The sequence below is a fragment of the Amphiura filiformis genome, chromosome 15, assembly GCF_039555335.1.
Source record: "Amphiura filiformis chromosome 15, Afil_fr2py, whole genome shotgun sequence".
In the NCBI taxonomy this organism is placed as follows: Eukaryota; Metazoa; Echinodermata; class Ophiuroidea; order Amphilepidida; family Amphiuridae; genus Amphiura; species Amphiura filiformis.
Window position 1 is genome coordinate 36,848,976 of NC_092642.1, and position 20,811 is coordinate 36,869,786.

At 35.2% G+C, this 20,811-nt stretch overlaps 1 protein-coding gene across 2 annotated transcripts in view; it reads left to right on the forward strand.

Annotated features, from left to right (window-relative positions):
• LOC140171575 (neuronal acetylcholine receptor subunit alpha-3-like) overlaps positions 1 to 16,293 on the forward strand; it is a 363,639-nt gene extending 347,346 nt beyond the window's left edge. Inside the window, exon 6 of one of the 2 annotated variants that reach the window (XM_072194851.1) lies at positions 14,942 to 16,293. In XM_072194851.1, coding sequence (XP_072050952.1) covers positions 14,942 to 15,606 — 665 coding nt within the window. In that variant the 3' untranslated portion in view covers positions 15,607 to 16,293. Of the gene's footprint in view, positions 1 to 11,245; positions 11,975 to 14,941 lie in introns of those variants that run through there. The other variant, XM_072194850.1, reaches the window with a different exon arrangement.
• The last annotated feature ends 4,518 nt before the right edge of the window (positions 16,294 to 20,811 follow it).

Genomic DNA, 20,811 nt, shown 5'->3' on the forward strand with positions numbered 1-20,811 from the left:
ACAATTAAAATATTCAAAAGGCTACAAAATACGTTTTTAGAACATCCATTGCTGTTAATAATTATTGCTTTGAATTAATTCATCACCGAAAGTTATTGACCGAGAAAGGTAATTTAATTCGCAAAATAATGATCCAGTTTGTAAGAAATGATTGGTTGATGCGTTCATGTATCACTTGACACGCTCGGAAGTTGAGATTTTTCAACTCGCAAAAGCGATGTCGTTTTTGCCTCAGCAATTTGTATCGATTGATTGGCTTGACGCTCTTAAAACAGAAGTGAACACTGAGCATGCGTGAGAATCGCTTTTCTGCAAAAGCGATCGAGTATAAATTCAGCTTAAAAGTATTTTAATACAAATGTTTTACAGCAGGTTGTATCATAGTTATTGGCACTCATCGGTTTTTATATTTATCAAAAGGCCAGTTTCTTCAAAACGTATTGCATTCTCTTGAAAATGTCCCCAATGTATAGTTTTATGACCATTTGAAGCATTAATCTACAGTTGGATCTTAGGGTGCAATTTGTAGGGCGTTCATATCGTTACGTCATCTGCGCGCACAAGAGAAGTAGTTTATTGATCCGCATCTGAAGAGTCCACATTGATGCAGATATCGCATTCCGTGTGAAACCACCCAATCCTAGCATAATACAAGCCTTCTGAATGAAAAAACAAACACGGGAAAATACCAATTCTGTCACATTTTTCCCTAATGAAGAGACTTTCAGCTGAATTTTCTTTCATTATGCCTCACAAACAATATTTATATAATATTCAATGGCTTTGAGTGTGATACAAGAATATATTTTTCTATCGAGTGCAATATATTCTTGTATCACACGAAAATAAGCCATTCAATATTATTATTATTATTTATATCAAGCGTTTGCTATGCGGTAAAAAAAATGTAAGCTTACCTAGCCACCGGGTTTAACCAATGTGTATTGTAATTTAAGCTTACCTTTTGACCTTCTTTTTTTCTTCTTTTCTTCTTTTTTTTTTTTTGCTCTTTACTCTCCAAAGACAATTTCGGAATAATTATTTATAGGTTTATTTGTAGATGTGGATTATTATTTCCTAAGGTTATCATCATCATCCAGAATTGCCGCGAATTAAGTTTGTGATTTTACTTGTTTATACATTACGAAATCTCCTGTGAGTCGTTACGGTGTCTGTATTGTTGTGCTGTTACGTTGTATCATGAGGCGTGTTGGTGCTGTCACCCTGGTAACGCGCGACGCGTACGAGATACGCGTACAATATTTAAAAAAAATTGTATTGCATCCGGGTATTTTGCAAATATTGTACAATATACAGTGTTATTGTATCGCTCAAAAGCCCGATATAAATAATAATAAGCGATATTGATATTGGCACTCTTGTCCATAATCCCTGGAAACGGGCGGTTACAAATCCCGCTTTTTATACAATATCTGCAGTTTATAGGGTGATGTTGTTGTTATTTTTAGTTTTTCCTCTATATCCTACCCCAATTCAGAGTTCAAACTTAAGCTACGAGCGATTGGTCGCCGAAATGACTCGCGAGCTCATAGAAAAACACAATTCAAATTATTGGCAGGATACTTGGTTGAAGTATTTATCTAGGTTAACAATGGCATATCTCAATCACAAGACTGATTAAATATATTGTTAAACAATAAACATAGAAAGAAAAGGGGTTTTCCCATTTTGGAATAAAGATGTTGTAAATTCTTTCTATGGTCTAAATTAGCACTTATGTAGGCGTACAGGATATTTGATAGAAGTTATATGATACTATCCTTTGTAAATTCCTTTAGGTTTCGAATTCGAATTACAAAAGACTATTTCAACTCAGCGTATGTTTTAAAAGTCAAGTTCTCTATTTTTATTAGTTATAAAAAGTGTTGTTTTTCAGTTTCCTAAAATAGCGATGTTATATAGGTAATGGGTAGTATTTCATTTGCTCTTTATTCATACGGATTAGAAGAAGACACCAATGTGCTTTTCCCCTTTCCGGTTGGGCCATTTAAAAAGTTATTCTCTATTATTCCGAAGTAATAAAATACGAATGTTTCAAGATATAAGACCGTAAACTAACTCTTCAGTAAAAACCTACTGAAACTAAAAGGGCTTTTTTTAAACCTTTTGTCAATATAATGCAAATTGGAGTAAATTCTAGGTGACTTTTCTCTATGTCTTTGTCGTAAATAATCTACGCATCCAAAATCTTTAGTCAAAGTCAAAATATCAAGTCTAAATTTGATTATTCAAGGGGGGAAATATATTACAAATGTAGGCTTTTGCCCTTAACCTTGTTTCTAAAAACTGGCTGATCAAACATACGGATAGAGACTGTGGTTAATCTTATTTAACAACGCAGTTAAATATTATATTTTATTAAATAAAACCTTTCGCTGTAGTTTTCTGATACCGAGAGTAATACAGATAACAACAAATAGATAAATTGATACCAATTTGCTTTTTCCACTTTTCAGTTCACTGTAAAGATAGTTACGAGTTTTACGACCTTGGGAAGGTTAAAACTGGTAACTTACGTCATCAAAATCAATAATATAACGTTATATTGAAAACTTTTCTCTATGACGTCATCGCCTGTGTATAAACCAATAAATTGTGCAGTCAAATTCGCAGTAAAAAGATCCAATCTCACTCAGATTCTACCAACCACATTCAATGTAATGACGTTTATAATCTGTCAAAGAATCGTTCAATGTATAATTCTTTTAAATTCTAGTGTACTGGAGCTTACAGCAATGGATAAACAGGTGATTGTATTTTGTTCAACTTTGCAATGCTATCAAATGGCAACCTTGACTCTGCCTAAACATATTTAAATGTCAAGGAAAAACATTGTATTTATCAGCAAACTTGTGAAAGGTATTATACAAATTACACGTCAGGTTTATTTGATAAACTAACGCGAATTATATACAAGCTCGCCTAGACTGAAACATTCAAACACCAGACTACCACATGTTTTCTAGGAATACCAATTGAATGTTATATACTCTTATAAGTCTTTTAAACTTGTGATCGAACGCTTGCATTGAATCATATCAGGGACCATGACGAATTCACGCTGTTTACCTCATTCTTATAATTTCTGCTTCTTCTTTCTTCTACTTAAAGCCATATTATAACATTTTCATACCAAATAGATTAGCATGTCTTTGCAATAAAATGTTAGCTTTTACTGTCAGATATATCCCCTTTCATTTTTGAGCCGAACAACTAAGGCAAAGCGAAGAAAATTGGGATGTACTACCAGCGCCGATGTCGCTAATACGTATCACTCCTTCGGTCGTGTTATGGTATGATCATTTGCTTTGTATATCACCGTCTCGCACGCCGAGTATGTACTGTGTTATGAACATCGTGTATGCGTTCGACTAATAATTCCATCGTAATAATAAAACGACGGTTCCTGCGTTTTATTCAAAATCTCAGATTTTGACAAAACTACAGCACCTAGAGTCTATATTTTTGCAGGGTATGTTGGTTTAATGAAGCACAATACAATCGCGTAAAAAAGAAAAATATTGAGGGCGTCCTCCTCGGCAAATGTTATAATATGGCTTTAATTTTATATTATTTTTATCCTCCTCTTTCTCCACTTCTATTTGCCATTGCAGTTACTTTTTCTTGTATTTCATTGTTTTATTTCAATTGCATTCAGTCTCATTATGTTTTCAATTGTTGATACAAATATTGATTACACACTAATTTCAAAATTAAAACTAATTTCTATCTCTTAATAAATTCAATATATAACCACAGGATGTATGCAACATTTCAAAATTACACGGTTAAAAGCTAAAAAAGTTTATATGTGTCTCGTAATCAATGTGATATATTCACGCGGTTTTTCATATCAGTGCCAACGGTACGTTGGAAACCACAACAAGAATATCTTGGTGTAATCACAGTCTAAACGCAGGACAACCGATCTTTTGTTCTGCTTAGTCGCGCTAAAAGTCGATCGATACATGTTAAAATCAACACAATTCCGAGATACACCTTTTTGCTATGAAATTTATTTTCTCGGTCAAATATAAAGCAAAATTTTTTTTTTCTTCAGTAATGTCAAATAAAAACATAGTGCTTGGATGAACATTTTTTTTTTTAAAATTCTTGGTGTTAAAATTAAGCATCAAATTGTGTCTTTTAGTGTGATTTTTTTGATTTTTATAGGCCTTTAGTTTGCCCGTGAGCTTTTTACAGAATTCATTTTTAGCGTCTCAAACTAATATAGTTTGCTAAAGAAAGATATTTCCCACCTCTGTAAAGCACATCGTGTGGGTCTATATATTATAGTTTTGTCAGAATTTCCGTTTTTATTTTACCCTTTTCCCTTCGTGCTCCGAAAATGTCAAACTTAGTACTTTACCTCGAGAGCAACCAGGAGAAATAATCGATATTTCAATTGTTGTCAACCCAGGTCCCTTTTCCATTGAAAACCAGGATTGCCTGACCAGCGATTTGGTAGCCCAAATCCCCAATTCTGGTAAATGAGGTGGATTTTGGAAATTTGCTCCCGTGATAGCCTGCAATTTCAATTTATAGGGGCTATGGATTCCATGGATTATGAAAACCATTTTGTCTGTTTGTTTGTTTATTTATTTACCTAGGATGAGGTCCATGGGAAAATCCACTGTCCAAACCTAGAAAAATTCGCGTGTTATTAGAGGGATTTTAATTTTCTGTCCCTCCTATCTCCAGGTGAATTTTGAATGACCCCCCCCATCGCGGGTTGGCATTTTCATTACACCCTTCAGACTTGCGTTCGGGTTTGTGTAGGCCTATTTGTCATAATTTAGCGCTATAGGACCTACTTTCTAAATGTATAGCTATAGCCGTGCTATATAAATATTATAAGGTACCGGTATGTAATATTATATTAACACTAAGATTTGAAAAAAAAATACAGTATCAAGCATTACAGTTTTTCCTGACATTTACTGAAAAAATGAAAATTATTGCTTTTCATTTGGCCGAGAAAAAAAATTTTACATTGAAAAGGTGTAACTCAAAATTTTGTTCATTTGAATACCAAATTCGATCGTTTGTATTGCCTTATTAAATGACTGAGTGAGCCTTGCAGAACAATAACAATCAGTTGTCCAGCGTCCTAACTGATCAGGGCATTTACAACTAGGCTTTTGTTTGAAGATGAAAACCAATACCTTTTCATAGAATTGTGAAAACCAATACCTTTTCATAGATTTAACTAAGTTAGCTTCCTGATGACTAAAGAAAAAAATGCAAAACAAATATCATACAATTGCCACGGATTGCTCTGTCTAGTCCAACCATTAAGAATTATGACTCTCTGCTTTGGCATCAGACTGCATGTTTTTTACGGCTTTAGGTATCCTCTTTGGTGCTTCTTTGTCGCGTCGAACTATTAAGCCATCTGATTAACTGTCTAGGAGTGCATAAATAAGGGAATGTATAACGGTCCCAAAAAAGTAACCCCAAGACATTTTGGTATAATCCAAGAATTACTTGATCAACTATCTTGTTTTAAAGTTTGGAACATACACCAGGAGACTTATTAGTTATATGCATCAAGTGAGTAGGTTTCTTTATCATTGAGAAATACAGCCATTTATCAGGTTTATGACCTTTTCGGCCAAAAATGGTAGCACCTTTCTACATAGACTTTTTAGGCATCACTTTCTGTTTCAGACCTCTTTCACTTAAAGCAAATTACTCAAAAACAAATGTTTCTATATTTGTTATCAAATATTTTTGATTTAATGTTTATACATTTCAAACATGTTTTATGGTTCAGTGAAAATTCATATACGGTAGCCATTTATGAAATTACATGTATGAACAAAAGTTGCACTTTTCTAAATTGGGTTTTTGTATGCATTAACAGGCGGAAATTTAACCGTTTGAACTGTTTCGAGTCAAATATAGTCGATACATTGAGAATGCTGGTAAGCTTCAAACTTGGGTAATAATATGACATCGAATATTGAGCAATGCACAGTTGAGAAGATTATAATTATATTAATCCGAAAAGAAGGCACAAGAAAGACTTTCAAATTGCACTTTTTATTATTGGATTTATAGGTTTAGGAGTTTCATACTCCGTTTTGGTTTTGGTGGATGTCGACTTCCTTACCTATTTGTAGCTAAACCCGTAACTTGTGCAATATTCCTGTCTTCACGCGGGTGTCGACTGCAGACGACATGTTTAAAAAAAATTCAAAATTCAAACATTTCAGAAATGTAAATTTTCATGACCATATTTAGAATCAGCATGAAAAATGCATTCAAATGTGTACAAACAAGCCTAGTATTGGTTCGGTAGTTCTTAAGATAGCTCTTGGTATTTTGGAGAAAATATCTCAAAACTTCAACTTTTACCGTTGAAGCGCATGGCTAGCATGCAGAGCATTAACGTAACAATGAAGGGGACGAGAAGGTGCAAACACAAGACCAGGGATGGATTACACTAAATCGTCTTCAAGTACCTTTTCATTTTAGGACATCGGGCTCAAATGTCCTGATTCATGCGCTCGTGGTTCCACAACACCTTTCTCACATCCCTACGAATTACCATACCGAAATAGCCATTTAATTCCAATGTGAATTCCCTTTTGTTACACTTACTTAACGAGATACCAGCACCAAGACTGCTTGTTCAGTTGAGAACGTTCAAACATTGTCCACGTAAAAATATAGGTCAAACACTGAACTTGTGTTTCCCTACTTGTATAAAGTGAGCGATAAGAAGCGGCTTAATCCATACCGCCATAAGCCAAGACCACTTCTCCTATTTGTTGGTTGGTAGTTTCAGCTTTCATTTCGATTGTCGCATAAGATCTTCATCAAATACAACCGTAAATTTTGTTTGAAAAAGTTAGAAGTAGATTTATTTGAAAGCTAAAACGGAAACGTGCCCGATTAGATGGTATAGGTCTTGTCTAGAAGCCCATGTAAGAGCAACATTGATGCGCCTCTACCTGCCAGAAGTTGATAGCTGCTTTATTGGAGAAATATGCGGGGTTGGTGGCAGAAATGTCCTTTTATTGCCTCGTTCTTTTTAGAATGTACAGCTTATCACACATCAGCATATGTTAGGACACTTATGGAAAACGTATACTTAATTAAGGCCTTGATTCCGTTATTTGTAATGTGATGACGGTTTCGTTGGTGTCAAGCCTATACATTTTCCTAACACCCCAATCCTCCCACCAATCAATATTGGGTGCCACTAGGCGTGCGTGACCAGAAAAGCAGGATTCAACATTGACAGGGGGAATAAGCCCAATCGCCCACTTCCAGTTTTTGAGAGCATTTTTGGGACACTTTTACCTCTGACATATCGGGGAAATTGCTCTAATTATATTGTTCATTTATTTATTATTGTAATAATGTTAATCATTAAAAGTATTTAAATAATTAAAATATATATAATAAACATGGTGTTTTTTTCATTTGTTTTTATGCTAGTAAAACTTTTTTAATTATATTTTGTACACACAAAAACCAATTTTTCTGAATTTTCCCGATAGGTCAGAGGGCAAAGTGTCCTAAAAATGCAAAAACTGTCCCACAATGCATTGCAAACTTCTAATGCCGACTTGGCTCATGGGGGGTCTTATTTACATAACCCAACACTTATGGCTAGCATTGTAGTTAAGGATGTGCTGCAAAATATTCAGCTCTAATTTGATTTAAAAAAAAACACCTTTAATTTAAGATACATGTTTGTTAGCTGGACACTAAAGCTTTTCAATAATTCTCAGTACAGCTCAAATTAGGTAAAAAGTCTATCTTTGATATAGATCAGTTTACCAAATTAGGGCTGATCGACTACCTTATTAGTAACATATTCTTCAAACAAGTTGCTCTCGGAATCGTATTTTGTCCTTCACGTTGTGTTTAGACAGACGTAATTATGTATTCATAGGGACTAACAGTACTCGTTCAGGCAAAGATGTCAAATGGCAGCTATTTAATCTGTACAGATACTTTTGTAGTTCAGTAAAGGCTCACGGATTTTATGGTGTATACACTGTGTACCGTCGATATGTTAAGTGTAAAACTAGTAGATATAGCCGTGTATTTTACGTTAATGTTACATGAAACATGGTAAATTGAAAATTTGATGATGGTTAGTGTGCTGTTATGCAACAACTATGTTTAAAAACATTTCTTACACATGCTTTGAGAATACTCTTCTTTTTTTTAGATAAAAGGATGTAGTTTAGCTTGCAGGAACTAGACTTGCTTTGATGTAAGGCTTGGATATCCGAATACGCGAGATCACAGATTAAGTTACTTAAGGGAAAAGCCTTTAATATTAAGTGAAAATGGTATATTTAGACGTTCGGGCTTAGACGCTTGATTGTAATAAAAAAAATTTTAGTCTATATTTTGATTGCGGATTGAATCATTTTTGTATATGCCTTCACTTGATAATAGAGAGAAAGTTACTGATCTTATATTGAAGCTGAACTGAATATTTGAAGTCATATTCATTGCTGTCGAGAGATATTGTGGATTAAATAATAATATTTTCCTTCAATCTTAAGAGCTTATTGTGAAAAATTGCTTACTTAGACGCCTGCCGGCAGGAATCAATTTTCGCTCCTATATTTTTTGTCGACTGAGGATTTAGCACATTTGTCTATGTCTTGCATGACCCTTAAACCGAATAAAGAGATTAAAAGTCCAATATAATTATGGGATTGCTTTTTGGCTTCTTATTTCTATGTTTATTCCTGCTTTATACCTCCAATATTTCCTATTATTTCATGCATTTCTAAAAGCGAAGGCGGATTTTTATTTTGAGTCCAATGGTGGTGTATGTCATAGACGAGTATCTAGACTCTATATTATTTAGTAGGAGATAGAACTGTGTTCTGCTGCGCAACTTCTGTTCTAAATTATTTTATTTTCCCCCAAGTTTATCGATGAAATACGCAACAAAATTTATTAGTTTATCAGTCTTGTGAAAGGGTTGGGAGTTGGCAAAAGGAATCAGGATAGCGGGGGTGAGGGTGTAATAACGTTATACTTGGAATACAATTCATCCAAATACATGATATTCACGTACACCTACACAAAGAAAATAATTTGTAAGTACAACAGTACAGCGAAGGTAATATTCGTAAGTACAACAGAATTATTTTGGTTTCGTTTAGAATAAAATAATTATGACCCACTGTTTGAGGAAGTCCTTATTAAAACACTCGTGAGTAGGTACGTGTAGTTGTTTTCGATGCGCCAAATCAACGCGTTCCTTTAATCCGCGTTTCACTGTAGACAAACGGATATCATTACTTTTACATTGTTAAGTCCCTGAATGATCTTGCAACCGGGCTTGCACCATAGTCAATTTCTTCTCTCATCAGAAGCATTCCTATAATCTATATACAATAAATCGCCTTGATTTAACAAGAAATACCAGAAATATTCAAAACGAGTTCTAAAGTAGCCCCGGGAAGTAGCCACAGTACTCGTATTTTCTAGCAGTACATTGAACTTCGTATTTCTTTCTCTGTATATTTTATTCTGTCTTGTATTGGATGTGTTGATTTAGCAAAGTATTTTGACTTGATTGTACAAATAGTTGTATGGATTGATAAACATTTTACAATAGCGCTATATTAAGCATTAATGTACATGTAAGTATTTATGTATATGAACCCGTTATTTTCGTACTAAGAAAGTACTAAGTAAGATTTGGAAATTGTGTATCCTATGGACGAATCAAAAGGTGATATTCAAGATGATACCTAGAATATATTATAACAGAGAGATGAGCCAGGCATACCAACATAATGTGGTGAATATTCAAGCAAAGAAAGGACAAACTTAATCAGTCAAACAGTCCGCAAACCATAAAAGCGTACAGACACTTACCGTAAACCATGAAAGCGTACAGACACATAAAGCGAAGCAGATACAGCCTGTCTCAAAAAAAATTGTGCAAGTGAAAAGCGCCCTCTTTGGCGATTAGAAAATACCGTTGTGACATGATGCTTACATCAACGTCAAGGGCACAGTCTTAACTCTCAACTACCGTTTATTCTGTTCAATTTGCTCTTTTGAATCTCGAGATATGTTTAGTTAAGAACGAAAGGGTAAAATCACAATTGTGCCACTTTTACTAGGGAATATGGCTGTACATGTAAATCAATGATAGCTGATGTTGATGCGTCTAATGCACTCCCCCTTCGTGGCTCGTGCATTAGACGCATCAAAACCAGCACGCGTGCATTATGTTGTCGAATTTCATTAATTTGTTAACTTTCATGAACTTGTCAAAGTTCATTAACCTATAAGTGTATAATATTTGTTTGTCTTTTAACATGTCTTGAATGACAAAAAGAACAGTATTTACCATGGTAAAATCATTGACATGCACATGTATTTAATTTTACAGCAGAATGTGAAATATTTATTTATCGTTTAATTTGTCGTAAGTGGAAAAAGGGAATCATTATACCTTTATCATGATAAAACATTAAAAAAAAATTGTATTGTTGTGTAATTGATGCATTCTTTCGACTTCACGAAGGAACTCTTGATAAACTTGATGCAATCATTGATTTACATGTACAGCCCTCTTCCTGTTAAAAGTGACACAATTGTGATTTTACCCTTTCGTTGTTAAGTAAGCATATCTCGAGATTAAAACAAGCCAAATGAACAGACTAAACGGCATTTGAGAGCTAAGACTATGCCCTTGACGTTGATGTAAGCATTATTTTACAACGGTATTTTTTAATTGCCACAGAGGACGCTTTTCACTTGCACAATTTTTTTTGAGACAGGCTGTATAACATGACAAATAAAAAGCAGTTTAATGACCGAGCAGACAAAAAGTTAACATCAACAACGATACTTTTGATTCGTCGATTTAAACCTATAGCGAGATTCTTGGAAGTACTAGATTGTATCTTGCACAATCTTGAACGTCTATGATTGCATCTTGAACATTCAATATTGCATCTTGGACATCCAAGGTTATGCGTATCATGTGCGTTTCCATAAAATAGAGCTACCTTGCAGTTTTGTATTTGCTTCGCTGTAGTTTTCTGTATTCTCTTAAGAAGCTCTTAAGACTGTTGCCTTTCACTTCTTTTTCTCGTTTTTTTTCCTTACATCAAGTTGGATATACTTGGCTCTAATATTTCTTTAGATACCAATAGCCATAGAAGTATTACACTATTATCATGATCATGACTATCAAACTTTTGTTTTCTTTCTGTCACAGGTCAGTACTTCATCATGATGATAGCAATCGTGGTTATTTCGGTGCTCATGTCAGTCTGGGTTTTACACCTCTACCATAAAGAACACAATGCTTATCCTATGCCGCCAGCGCTAAAAAGATTTGTCTTTGATATACTTGGCAAATGTGTTGGACGATGTAAACAAGAGTCGCACCCAAAACCTTGGCGATTACGACAACAAAATTCAGAGAGTGGAAAGTTCCGATGCCCCACAAATCGTGACAGTATTCTCTTTAAAGGACTTAAATCTTTTACACGGTTGAACTCCAAAGACCTCAATGCACACTCTCATGGACATGCAGATGCTCATTCACCGAACGGATCTATTAGATGCGTGAGCGATGATTGCACTTGCACTTTAAATACGTGTACTGAAGAACTTATTATGGATGGCACACTTGAAATGGTGCAGATAGGATCAGACAATAGATCACGTGTTACGATACGAGTTGAAAAAGACGTAGGGGAACTAGTTAAACTAGTGGATTATTTAACTGAAAGAAAAAAGTCGAAAGACGCAGACGAAGATCTGGCATGGGAGTGGCGTGAAGCGGCAGCAGTTGTAGATCGTGCTCTATTGATTTTGTTTATTGTAATCAATATCACATTACCTACGTTCTTTCTTCTCGCTGCTACGAAGAGAATATAACTTTGGAATTGATGTCATGGAACAAATGACCGTTTTCTATGTTAAAATGAATTATGTACATGTATATCTAACTTAGCACGACAAGACATACCATATCCCTACATGGCAGCGTCTTTTGTCAGAATGTCGTGGTATGCTGCCTTGTACCGGACAAGACAAAGTATACAACGACAAAAATAATAAAAGGCTCTGCTTTTGCATGATAATGCTAAGTCGTGCTGCTTCTAAATTTGCTGACGGGTTCGCGGATTTTGGGGCAAAATGATATGCACATTGTTAAAAATAAAAGATTATTGTATGTTCACTTATATCAATATGTATATTTTTACAACTTACTAAAAAGTAAAACTATTTGAATTACCCAGATTTACCACAGGTATATTACAAGTGTTTATCATACTGTCTATTGTATAGATCAATTCTAATACAGCTGTGAGTAATGTTTTAAAATTGATCGATACGTTCTGTTATAAACATGATATTAATGTAATTTTCCCATATTTTAATTTGTTACATTTCAATAACTCGGTACTTCCATTAAAACAGCAGCGTATAAAGTCAGGACCTTGAATGTGAATGTCAAGGATTGGTGACCTTAAATGAGTTGGGATTCTACACACAATAATCAGTATTGTTGACATGGGGAGTACAGAATGCGAGTCAGAATGTTTTGTTCTATTAAATAAGTTGGGTACTTAAGGTGAAGATTTTAAAGTCATTGCACTGTGTACTACGAATTTATGACATAATTAAGCATGCAGTTGTCAGTATACCTAACATCAAAGAAGCGCCAGTAGCATAGCAAACATTTCGAAGCTCCCATACTTACTTAACAAGGAAAACTTGCGGGCAAAGTGCGCGAAAATGTTCACTCTTAATGCTAAGTGGGCCAAATTGACACATTAACAACAAATCTTACAATCTTTTCATTAGTTTGATTATTTTCGGCAAGATGTAACAAAAAAAGTCTCATTGAGGGGTATTACCCCTTTTTGCTCATTGAGAGGTACATTAAAACATTCACTGAGAGGTTTCATTTTTAGTCATGACCCGACCTACCTAGCCGCCTTAACATATATATAATAGCGCGTCCATTAAGATAATTCATGCGAGATATGATTTAACAGTCAAACGAATCGCTATTTGGCATTATACCACAATCCTATCGATATGAATTACTCGTCCTTAGAAAAAGTGGTAGGCCTATATATTCAACAGAACTTTGTTTTGGACATATTTCAGATTTTACCCACCATATCAGAGGACTGACTACACTCCTGCTTTAAAAATGCTCATTCTGATTTCATTTAATATAAGACAATACGAAAGTGGGTAATTAAGGCAATGATGATATTTGTTTGATTTCTTGTTATGAACCATTGGACGCTTCTTTACATAGACGTGCAGTGAATTATTGTATTATTGTACAGCATGCACCATCAGATAAAACTAGTATGTGTTTGTAAGTTATGGCATCAATCAAACGATTTACTTCTTCTAGAGCGTAATACACAAATGGGAAAATTTGTCACATTAAGAAAAAAGCAGAATTTAAGCTAAGTCGCCCAAGCGATGAGCAATGTATTTTTAACCCCCGGTTTTAACCATGCAGTAGAGCACGTTTTGCTGTTTTGGAAACTGATTGGTTATAAATCTATTGTGTGTCCGCTCAACAAAAAATGTAAATCAAGAATAAGCTGATTGTTACTGTTATATATACTTCTATATCTGGTACTATTTTGATTCTTTCCATCGTTTATTTAATGATAATTGGGCTATTTCAGTTGAAAGCCATACGCCCCTATGGAAGACATGACCTTAATCCTCCAATGGGTGTAAATTTCCAATGGAGCCACCCATTCAAGCGAATTTGGCGCACACATTTATTGTGTGTGACCTTTTCAATATTATACGTCCTAAAAACAGTACGAAAAATATTCTTCCTGCTGCACTCGCATCTTTATATTAGATCACTTTGAAAATTGGGTTCCAAAATATTTGATATTTGCTGGAGTATGGGGGCAAAGTATTTTAGCGCATCCAGAGCGAACCAATTTGGAAACTTTACCCTCTTATCTGGCTTTCAATTTATTGCACAGCCTACAAAATACCACCGATCCCCTTAAGTGTATTTTGCAGAATTTATCCCATTAAGATTGTTTAAAGTATTCCTATGTACTATTCTTTTAACTTCTTGTAGTTACACCAATATCATTAAGCCAAATGCCATGAATGATGCCGTACTTTAGATATATCATATATGCACAAAGTCGTGTTTCAACACCATTAAATTTTACTGACTGAGATATAATGACGTTGACAAATATATATATATATATAAGAACCATGCAACTGAAAATGCATCGCCAGCGTTGGTTCTCCTGAATCATGGCATGAATAGATAATGAACTTATGTGATTTGATGATGTTGATTATGTAGATTGAACATGGTTGTATCCCATGTTCTGTACTTAAGAGTTGGATCTTGACCACAAATAAATTATACTAGCGGCAGTATCACGATCACACCCACACACAAATTAATAATATAACCCCCCCCCCTACGCATATGCACATACATACAACGCCACACCCCACACACCATATATCTATACACAGATTTCGGGTGCGACTCTTCTGTACATCGTCCGACAAACATATCAAAGATAAATATTTTCGCGCTGGCGGCATTTTGTAAATCCCAGACTGACATGAGCACCGATAAAGCCACGATCGCAATCATCATGGTGAAGTATTAACGGATATCAGTACTTCTGTACATTTTAAGTTCCTGAGTGATCTTGCACTTATATACCTTTTTGAGTCCCTTTCCATTCTACAGAAGCACTCCGATAAATATCGATTTACATGTTCTCGCCTTGACATTATCGATTTGTCTTCACATCTTGGCCTTGCTTTACTTAACATCAAATCGGTATACCTGGACCGTGTTTTCCTTTAAATACCAATAGCCATAGACGTGTTGCAGTATCATGACTATAAATTATTTTTATTCTTTATTTTGCAGGTAAATACTTCATCATGATGATTGCGATTGTGGCTTTATCAGTGCTCATGTCAGTGTGGGTTTTACATCTCTACCATAAAGAACACAATGCTTTTCCTATGCCACCACTGCTAAAAAGATTTGTCTTTGATATACTTGGCAGATGTGTTGGACGACTTAAACAAGAGTCGCACCCTAAACCGTGGCAATTACGACAAGAAAGCCCAAAGAGCGGAAAGTTCCGATGCCCCACAAATCGTGACAGTCTTCTCTTTAAAGGACTTAAATCTTTTACACGGTTGAACTCCAATGATGTCAATGCACACCCTGGAAATTCACATGCTCATTCACCAAAAGGATCTATCAGTTGCGTGAGCGAGGATTGCACTTGCACTCAAAATACGTGCACAGAAGAACTTATTATGGATGGCACACTTGAAATGTTAGAGATAGGATCAGACAATAGGTCGAGATTGACGATAAGAGTCGAAAAAGACGTAGGGGAATTAGTTAAACTAGTGGATTATTTAACTGAAAGAAAAAAGGTGAAAGACGCGGATGAAGACATTGCATGGGAATGGCGTGAAGCAGCTGCAGTTGTTGATCGTGCTTTTTTAATTCTGTTTATTTTAATCAATATTTCTTTACCTACGTTCTTTCTTCTCGCTGCTACAAAGAGAATATAACTTTGGAATTGATGTCATCTGAGATAAGTGGTCGGCATCTATGTTAAGGAAAATATAAAGCAGTGTACATTTAACATAGCACGACAAGCCATGCCACTACAATGCAGGACCTTTTATCAGAATGTCGTTATATTTTGCTTAGTGCGGGACAAAAACGCAGCTCATACAACGACAAATTTGATAAAAGACGCCGATTTTGTAGGGGTATGCTGAATCGTGCTGCTTCTGGATTTACTTGCGGAAGTCAAAACTTTGTTGTTGTTGTTTTTTCTTCTTTTTTGAAATACGATACGCACATTGTAAAAACGACGATGGTATTTATGTTCAATTATACCAATATCGTCATTATTGTATTTTTAAAATTTTACTGAAATGTATTTTGAATTACCCAGATTTAATTACATGCATGTATGTTTTGTGTGTGTGGATCAATTCGGCTACAGCTTGGCTACACGGTTGTTTGATGTATATAGAATTGGCTTCATTATTAACTAAATGCAAACTATAGATGGCGCTATTTATCCTAAATCATATTTCTTTATTTGCAAGGGGTAGGTGATTAATACAGCCATTAAAACAGCTGGAATAGGTGAAACAAGCAACAAGGAAATTTTATAAAACATATTTTATCAAACAAAAGGAATTATTTGTATTAAAAGCTTGAAAGAGTAATTTCCAGTAAATAAATAGCGCCACCAATTTTGTCCTTAATAGATACATTTTACATCCTAAAAGCTATAAAAATGCTATAAAATGAATAATTTTGTAAAAGAGGGAAATTAAAGTTGAGAATGACTCACAAGCATCTGTATACATTAGGATGATATCACATTTAGCTGTTTAAGCCTAAAATTTGGTTGTACATGATGTTTTGTTTGACAAAAAAACTAATAAATGATCCCAGGAAACAACCGTGGCTAAGATGCATCTGGTGTAACGTTTTAAAACTGATCGATAAAATCTGTTATAACATGATATTAATGTAATTCTTCCATAATTTAATTTGTAACGTTTCAATAACTCATTTTTCTGTATGTCCATTAAAGTAGTAGTGTATGTAGTTAGGTTTTTCAGAAAGCTACACTTATTATGCTAGGACCCTGGGGTAGAACATGGTCAAGGATGGTGACCTTAAATGAGTTTGGGTTCTAAACATAATAATCAGCATTGTTGACATAGTGTTGTACCCCTGAGTACAGAATGCGGGTCAGAATGTTTGGTTGTACTAAACAAGGGTACTTCAGGTATGGTAAGGGAAAAGGGAGGGGGAGAATTAGAGAAGCAGAATCGGTACTCCCTATACCGCCACATACAATCGCGCCGTCAACTATGGGGATAAAATTGGAGGTATTCGGGTCCTTGCCGACGGTGCGCGGAGACGAACGAAAATAATTCCGCGTCTCATCTGAAGCGTCTTCACGTGCAGATCGCATCAAGGGCATCTCTCAAAATGCGGTCATCATCCATGTCGCGCTTGCATGACAACAAATGCCTCGAGCGCATTCCGAGGGAAACCGAATACCTCAAATTTGTGCTCCATGCCTGTAATCAAGATGGCGGTCGAGTCCTGGTTCTCCTTCTCTAATTCTGTGGGGGAGACAGACTGCGACAAATGGACTTTTATAGACACTGCACCCTGTACTAGGATTAATAATAGAACTAATCCTACTTAGCAACGATAAATTAATTAACACTCTGTCGCTGAACAATAAACGACTAATTTTCCAATGTAGCTAAATGTGCTGTACCATATTCGTCAAAAATCGATAATCGCCCAGCGACTGAGTGTAAATTGAGATAAAGATCTGGCAAAAGTGCTGATTATTATTATTTACAAAGAACAATCCATTTCATGGGTCACATCACAGCACGGTTGTTTGATAACATATAAAACTACGTCATTTTTAAGAAAAGGTGAACACTGATGGCGCTATTTATCTTAAATCTTGTTTTCATCTTTACAAGGGTAGACAATGGTGTAATGCCATTAAAACATCAGAAAAAGAGTAACAAGCAGCAACAAAATTTTCAAAACACTTCTTATAATAAAATGTTAGGAATAACTTTAATATATTATTTGGCTAAATTGATTTAAAAATATAGGTAAATAGAGCCCTCAATTTGAACACAAATATACAGTTTATAGAATGAAAAATAACACAAAAAGCAGACAAAGACGAATAAGTTGAAAAAGAAACAAAAATATGTGTTAAAAAGAGCTGGGAATATATGTATTAGGTCTATGGCCATATACATGTGAATCGCTTGTCCCTAGGGATATGGTTAACATTCAACTGTTATCATTGGTTATGGAATTTATCCAGATGTGATACACTCCATATTAGTTAGAATTGTCTACGCTCCTGCTCAAATAAACCCGTCGTTTGCTACTTTAGATGTGCTAATTTTGACTTGATTTAATGAAACTTCCAGCCATGACCGTGTGACTCTGTACTGACTGAGACCTCTTTTACTTTTTGCAAATTAAACAAGGACCCTGCATCTGAAAAGGCAACGATAACATTGGTTCTCAGCAAATATGACGTGAATAAATAATTGATTATGTGCAATATGTGGCTGTATAATATAATCTATGTGTTTTATATTTTGTATGAATGTACTTTAAATATATATATTCAGTCATCCCAAGGATGAGGTGATTTAATAACAGCTGCCACCTGTCACCTATTAAGGCCTATACAACATTTAATTCATGCTACCTCAGATGAAATAATCTACCACATATAATTACTGATACATCAACACACGATCACACCGACACGATTGCTAACAATACAAACGTACATCAACAGCACACCATTAATTAGCCCCACCCAATGGCACAGCCTGTGCTTTTTTAGATGCGGAGGGGCAAGGCGACCAAAATGGTCAAAAGTGGGCTAAAAAACCTAGAAATGCCTAAAATATGAAGGCGACCAGCATTCCAGGGGCAAGACTTTTCACGGGGAAAACCTCCCCTTTACTCCTCTCCCCATTATCTACGACACTGGCCCACCCACATCCACTCCCATTCATACAATGCGTATTTCATCAGAAGAATAAGCCTTGATAAAGAGTTCACTGCACGCTCCCGAAAAGATTACATTAATTTCTACTCTGTTTTTTATTATTAATATTCGTTATGAATTCAGCAGAAAGACAAATAACAATTTATTGTAAACCTTCCCATTAAAATGTGAATTAGCAGAAGCGAGTAGTAATCAAGCTTTTGTATTGTTTTATTCAGACAACAGAGGGCGATGTTACTATTTTTCACAAGTGAAAAGCCGGTTTATACTTGAATTCTATTTGGCAATATGCCGTGATCGATTACAACAAATAATCTTATAAGGTCACATCCAAAAATGTTATGAGCCCTGAAAACATGTTATACATAAAACATTATACACTCCAACCTTGAAAAATGCACACACTTTCTTCAAACACCCATCCCCAAAAGGACACCTCATATCAGTCATCACTTGCATGTGCACATCATATCCATGACGTATGACGAGACCCTGTGTACTTTATTTTCCATTTACTTTTACTTTTGAGACTGAACACCGTTAAGCAGACAAGTGACGTTTGATAAAACGACGAGCAAATATGCGGTTGTGTGCCAAGACAAACATATGAAAGTATAATCATTTATTTCTATTTTATTTTTTATTATTATTCCTTAGTAGTATATCAGGATTCTTTTTTTAAATCTTAGCTTTTTAACTCATAGACGGTGCCCGTTTTATAGATAATAAAAGAACAATCTGTTGTTTTTAGAACCTATAAACGGATACTAAATCAATAATGACACGGTCCGTCGAAGTAAAGCTCAAAGCTTAGTTTGAACAGTTATCTTGTCACTTTAATTGCAAAATGCAACAACTTTCGGACATCTAGGCAGACAGACGCGTTTGGATCGTGTTACATCGGCTCTGTTTTATAAGCCTTGTCTGTGAAGGGCGAAATATATTGCTCTCTTTAAACAATGAAAACACAATTACTGAGACTGACTTATTAAAAAGGTGGGTATGAAAACATGAAACAACCTGAAATGCAATCAGTTAAGTGGATTTAATGAGAGCAAGATGTTGATGCGTATTCGAGAAAACTAGAACCTAATTGTCTGGTATATGTAGGTAAACAATCCGTTAACTAATCCCAAAATGCAAATACATCGCTATAGGTTTTATTTTTGACAGGTAGGGTTGCATCAACGGAAAACAATCTGTTGAGAATATTGGTACATGTTGAAAATATCTGTGCTTAGCATTGCGTTTTAAAATGTCAATGCTCTCAACCTTTGCGTCAAGGTAAAGACGCCTCTTCAAAATGTTGTTGAATATGCTGATTAGAAAGTTTGATTTTTCATTGGTGGACTGTGTTACTTTAAACGCAGCTGGTAGGCTGATCAGAAAGTGCTCGTTTTGTTCTAGCCTTCAATGGATTTTATGAGACCTTTTTGAGACTGACCAGTGAAAATAACAATCTCTTCTAACGACGGTAAATACAAATGCAACTGACTAGTCCAAAAATAATCAAATCTAGTACTAATGTACAATCAGAAACATTCATAATTTCGTATGCATCTGCACTATTTTGCCAAAGATCTATCACACTGACCAACACATCGCGTAAAAGCACACTGCTTCACGCGATGCTAGGCAGATTGATACTGCTTACTGCTTTTACACTTTAGCAAAGACTGATTTAAAGACCTTGCCTTCAAGTTAACTTAGTTGGCTTGAGAGGACATCGACTGCTCAGTGCCAGTAGTGGGTAAGTGCAATAACGAACTTTTGGTAATTTACACACAGTATATTGTACTCATCTACACATGGCAGCTACATATGGCAGCTATTGCACTTACCCTCTTCTGGCACTGAGCAGTGGATATACTGAAATTTATAGAAGCGTAAAGTTTCAGAATACTAATTGAGTTCACCTGCTGCACCTGGGAACCTTTGACCGCACGGTGGTTTCTATCAAGGTAAATGGGCCACTATTTTGCTATTTTAAGGAGATTATATAATGGCTAAAGGCTTAACATATATCTTTTGGTATAAAAACACTTTCAGAATAGGGTTTCTATGATGTGGATTCGGTTTGATGTGATATTGCAGCAGTATTTATATGACCTATTGACAGGACTTTTAAAGACCTACTTTTTTCTTCCATATTTTGTTTGGTTGTTGACTGACTCAT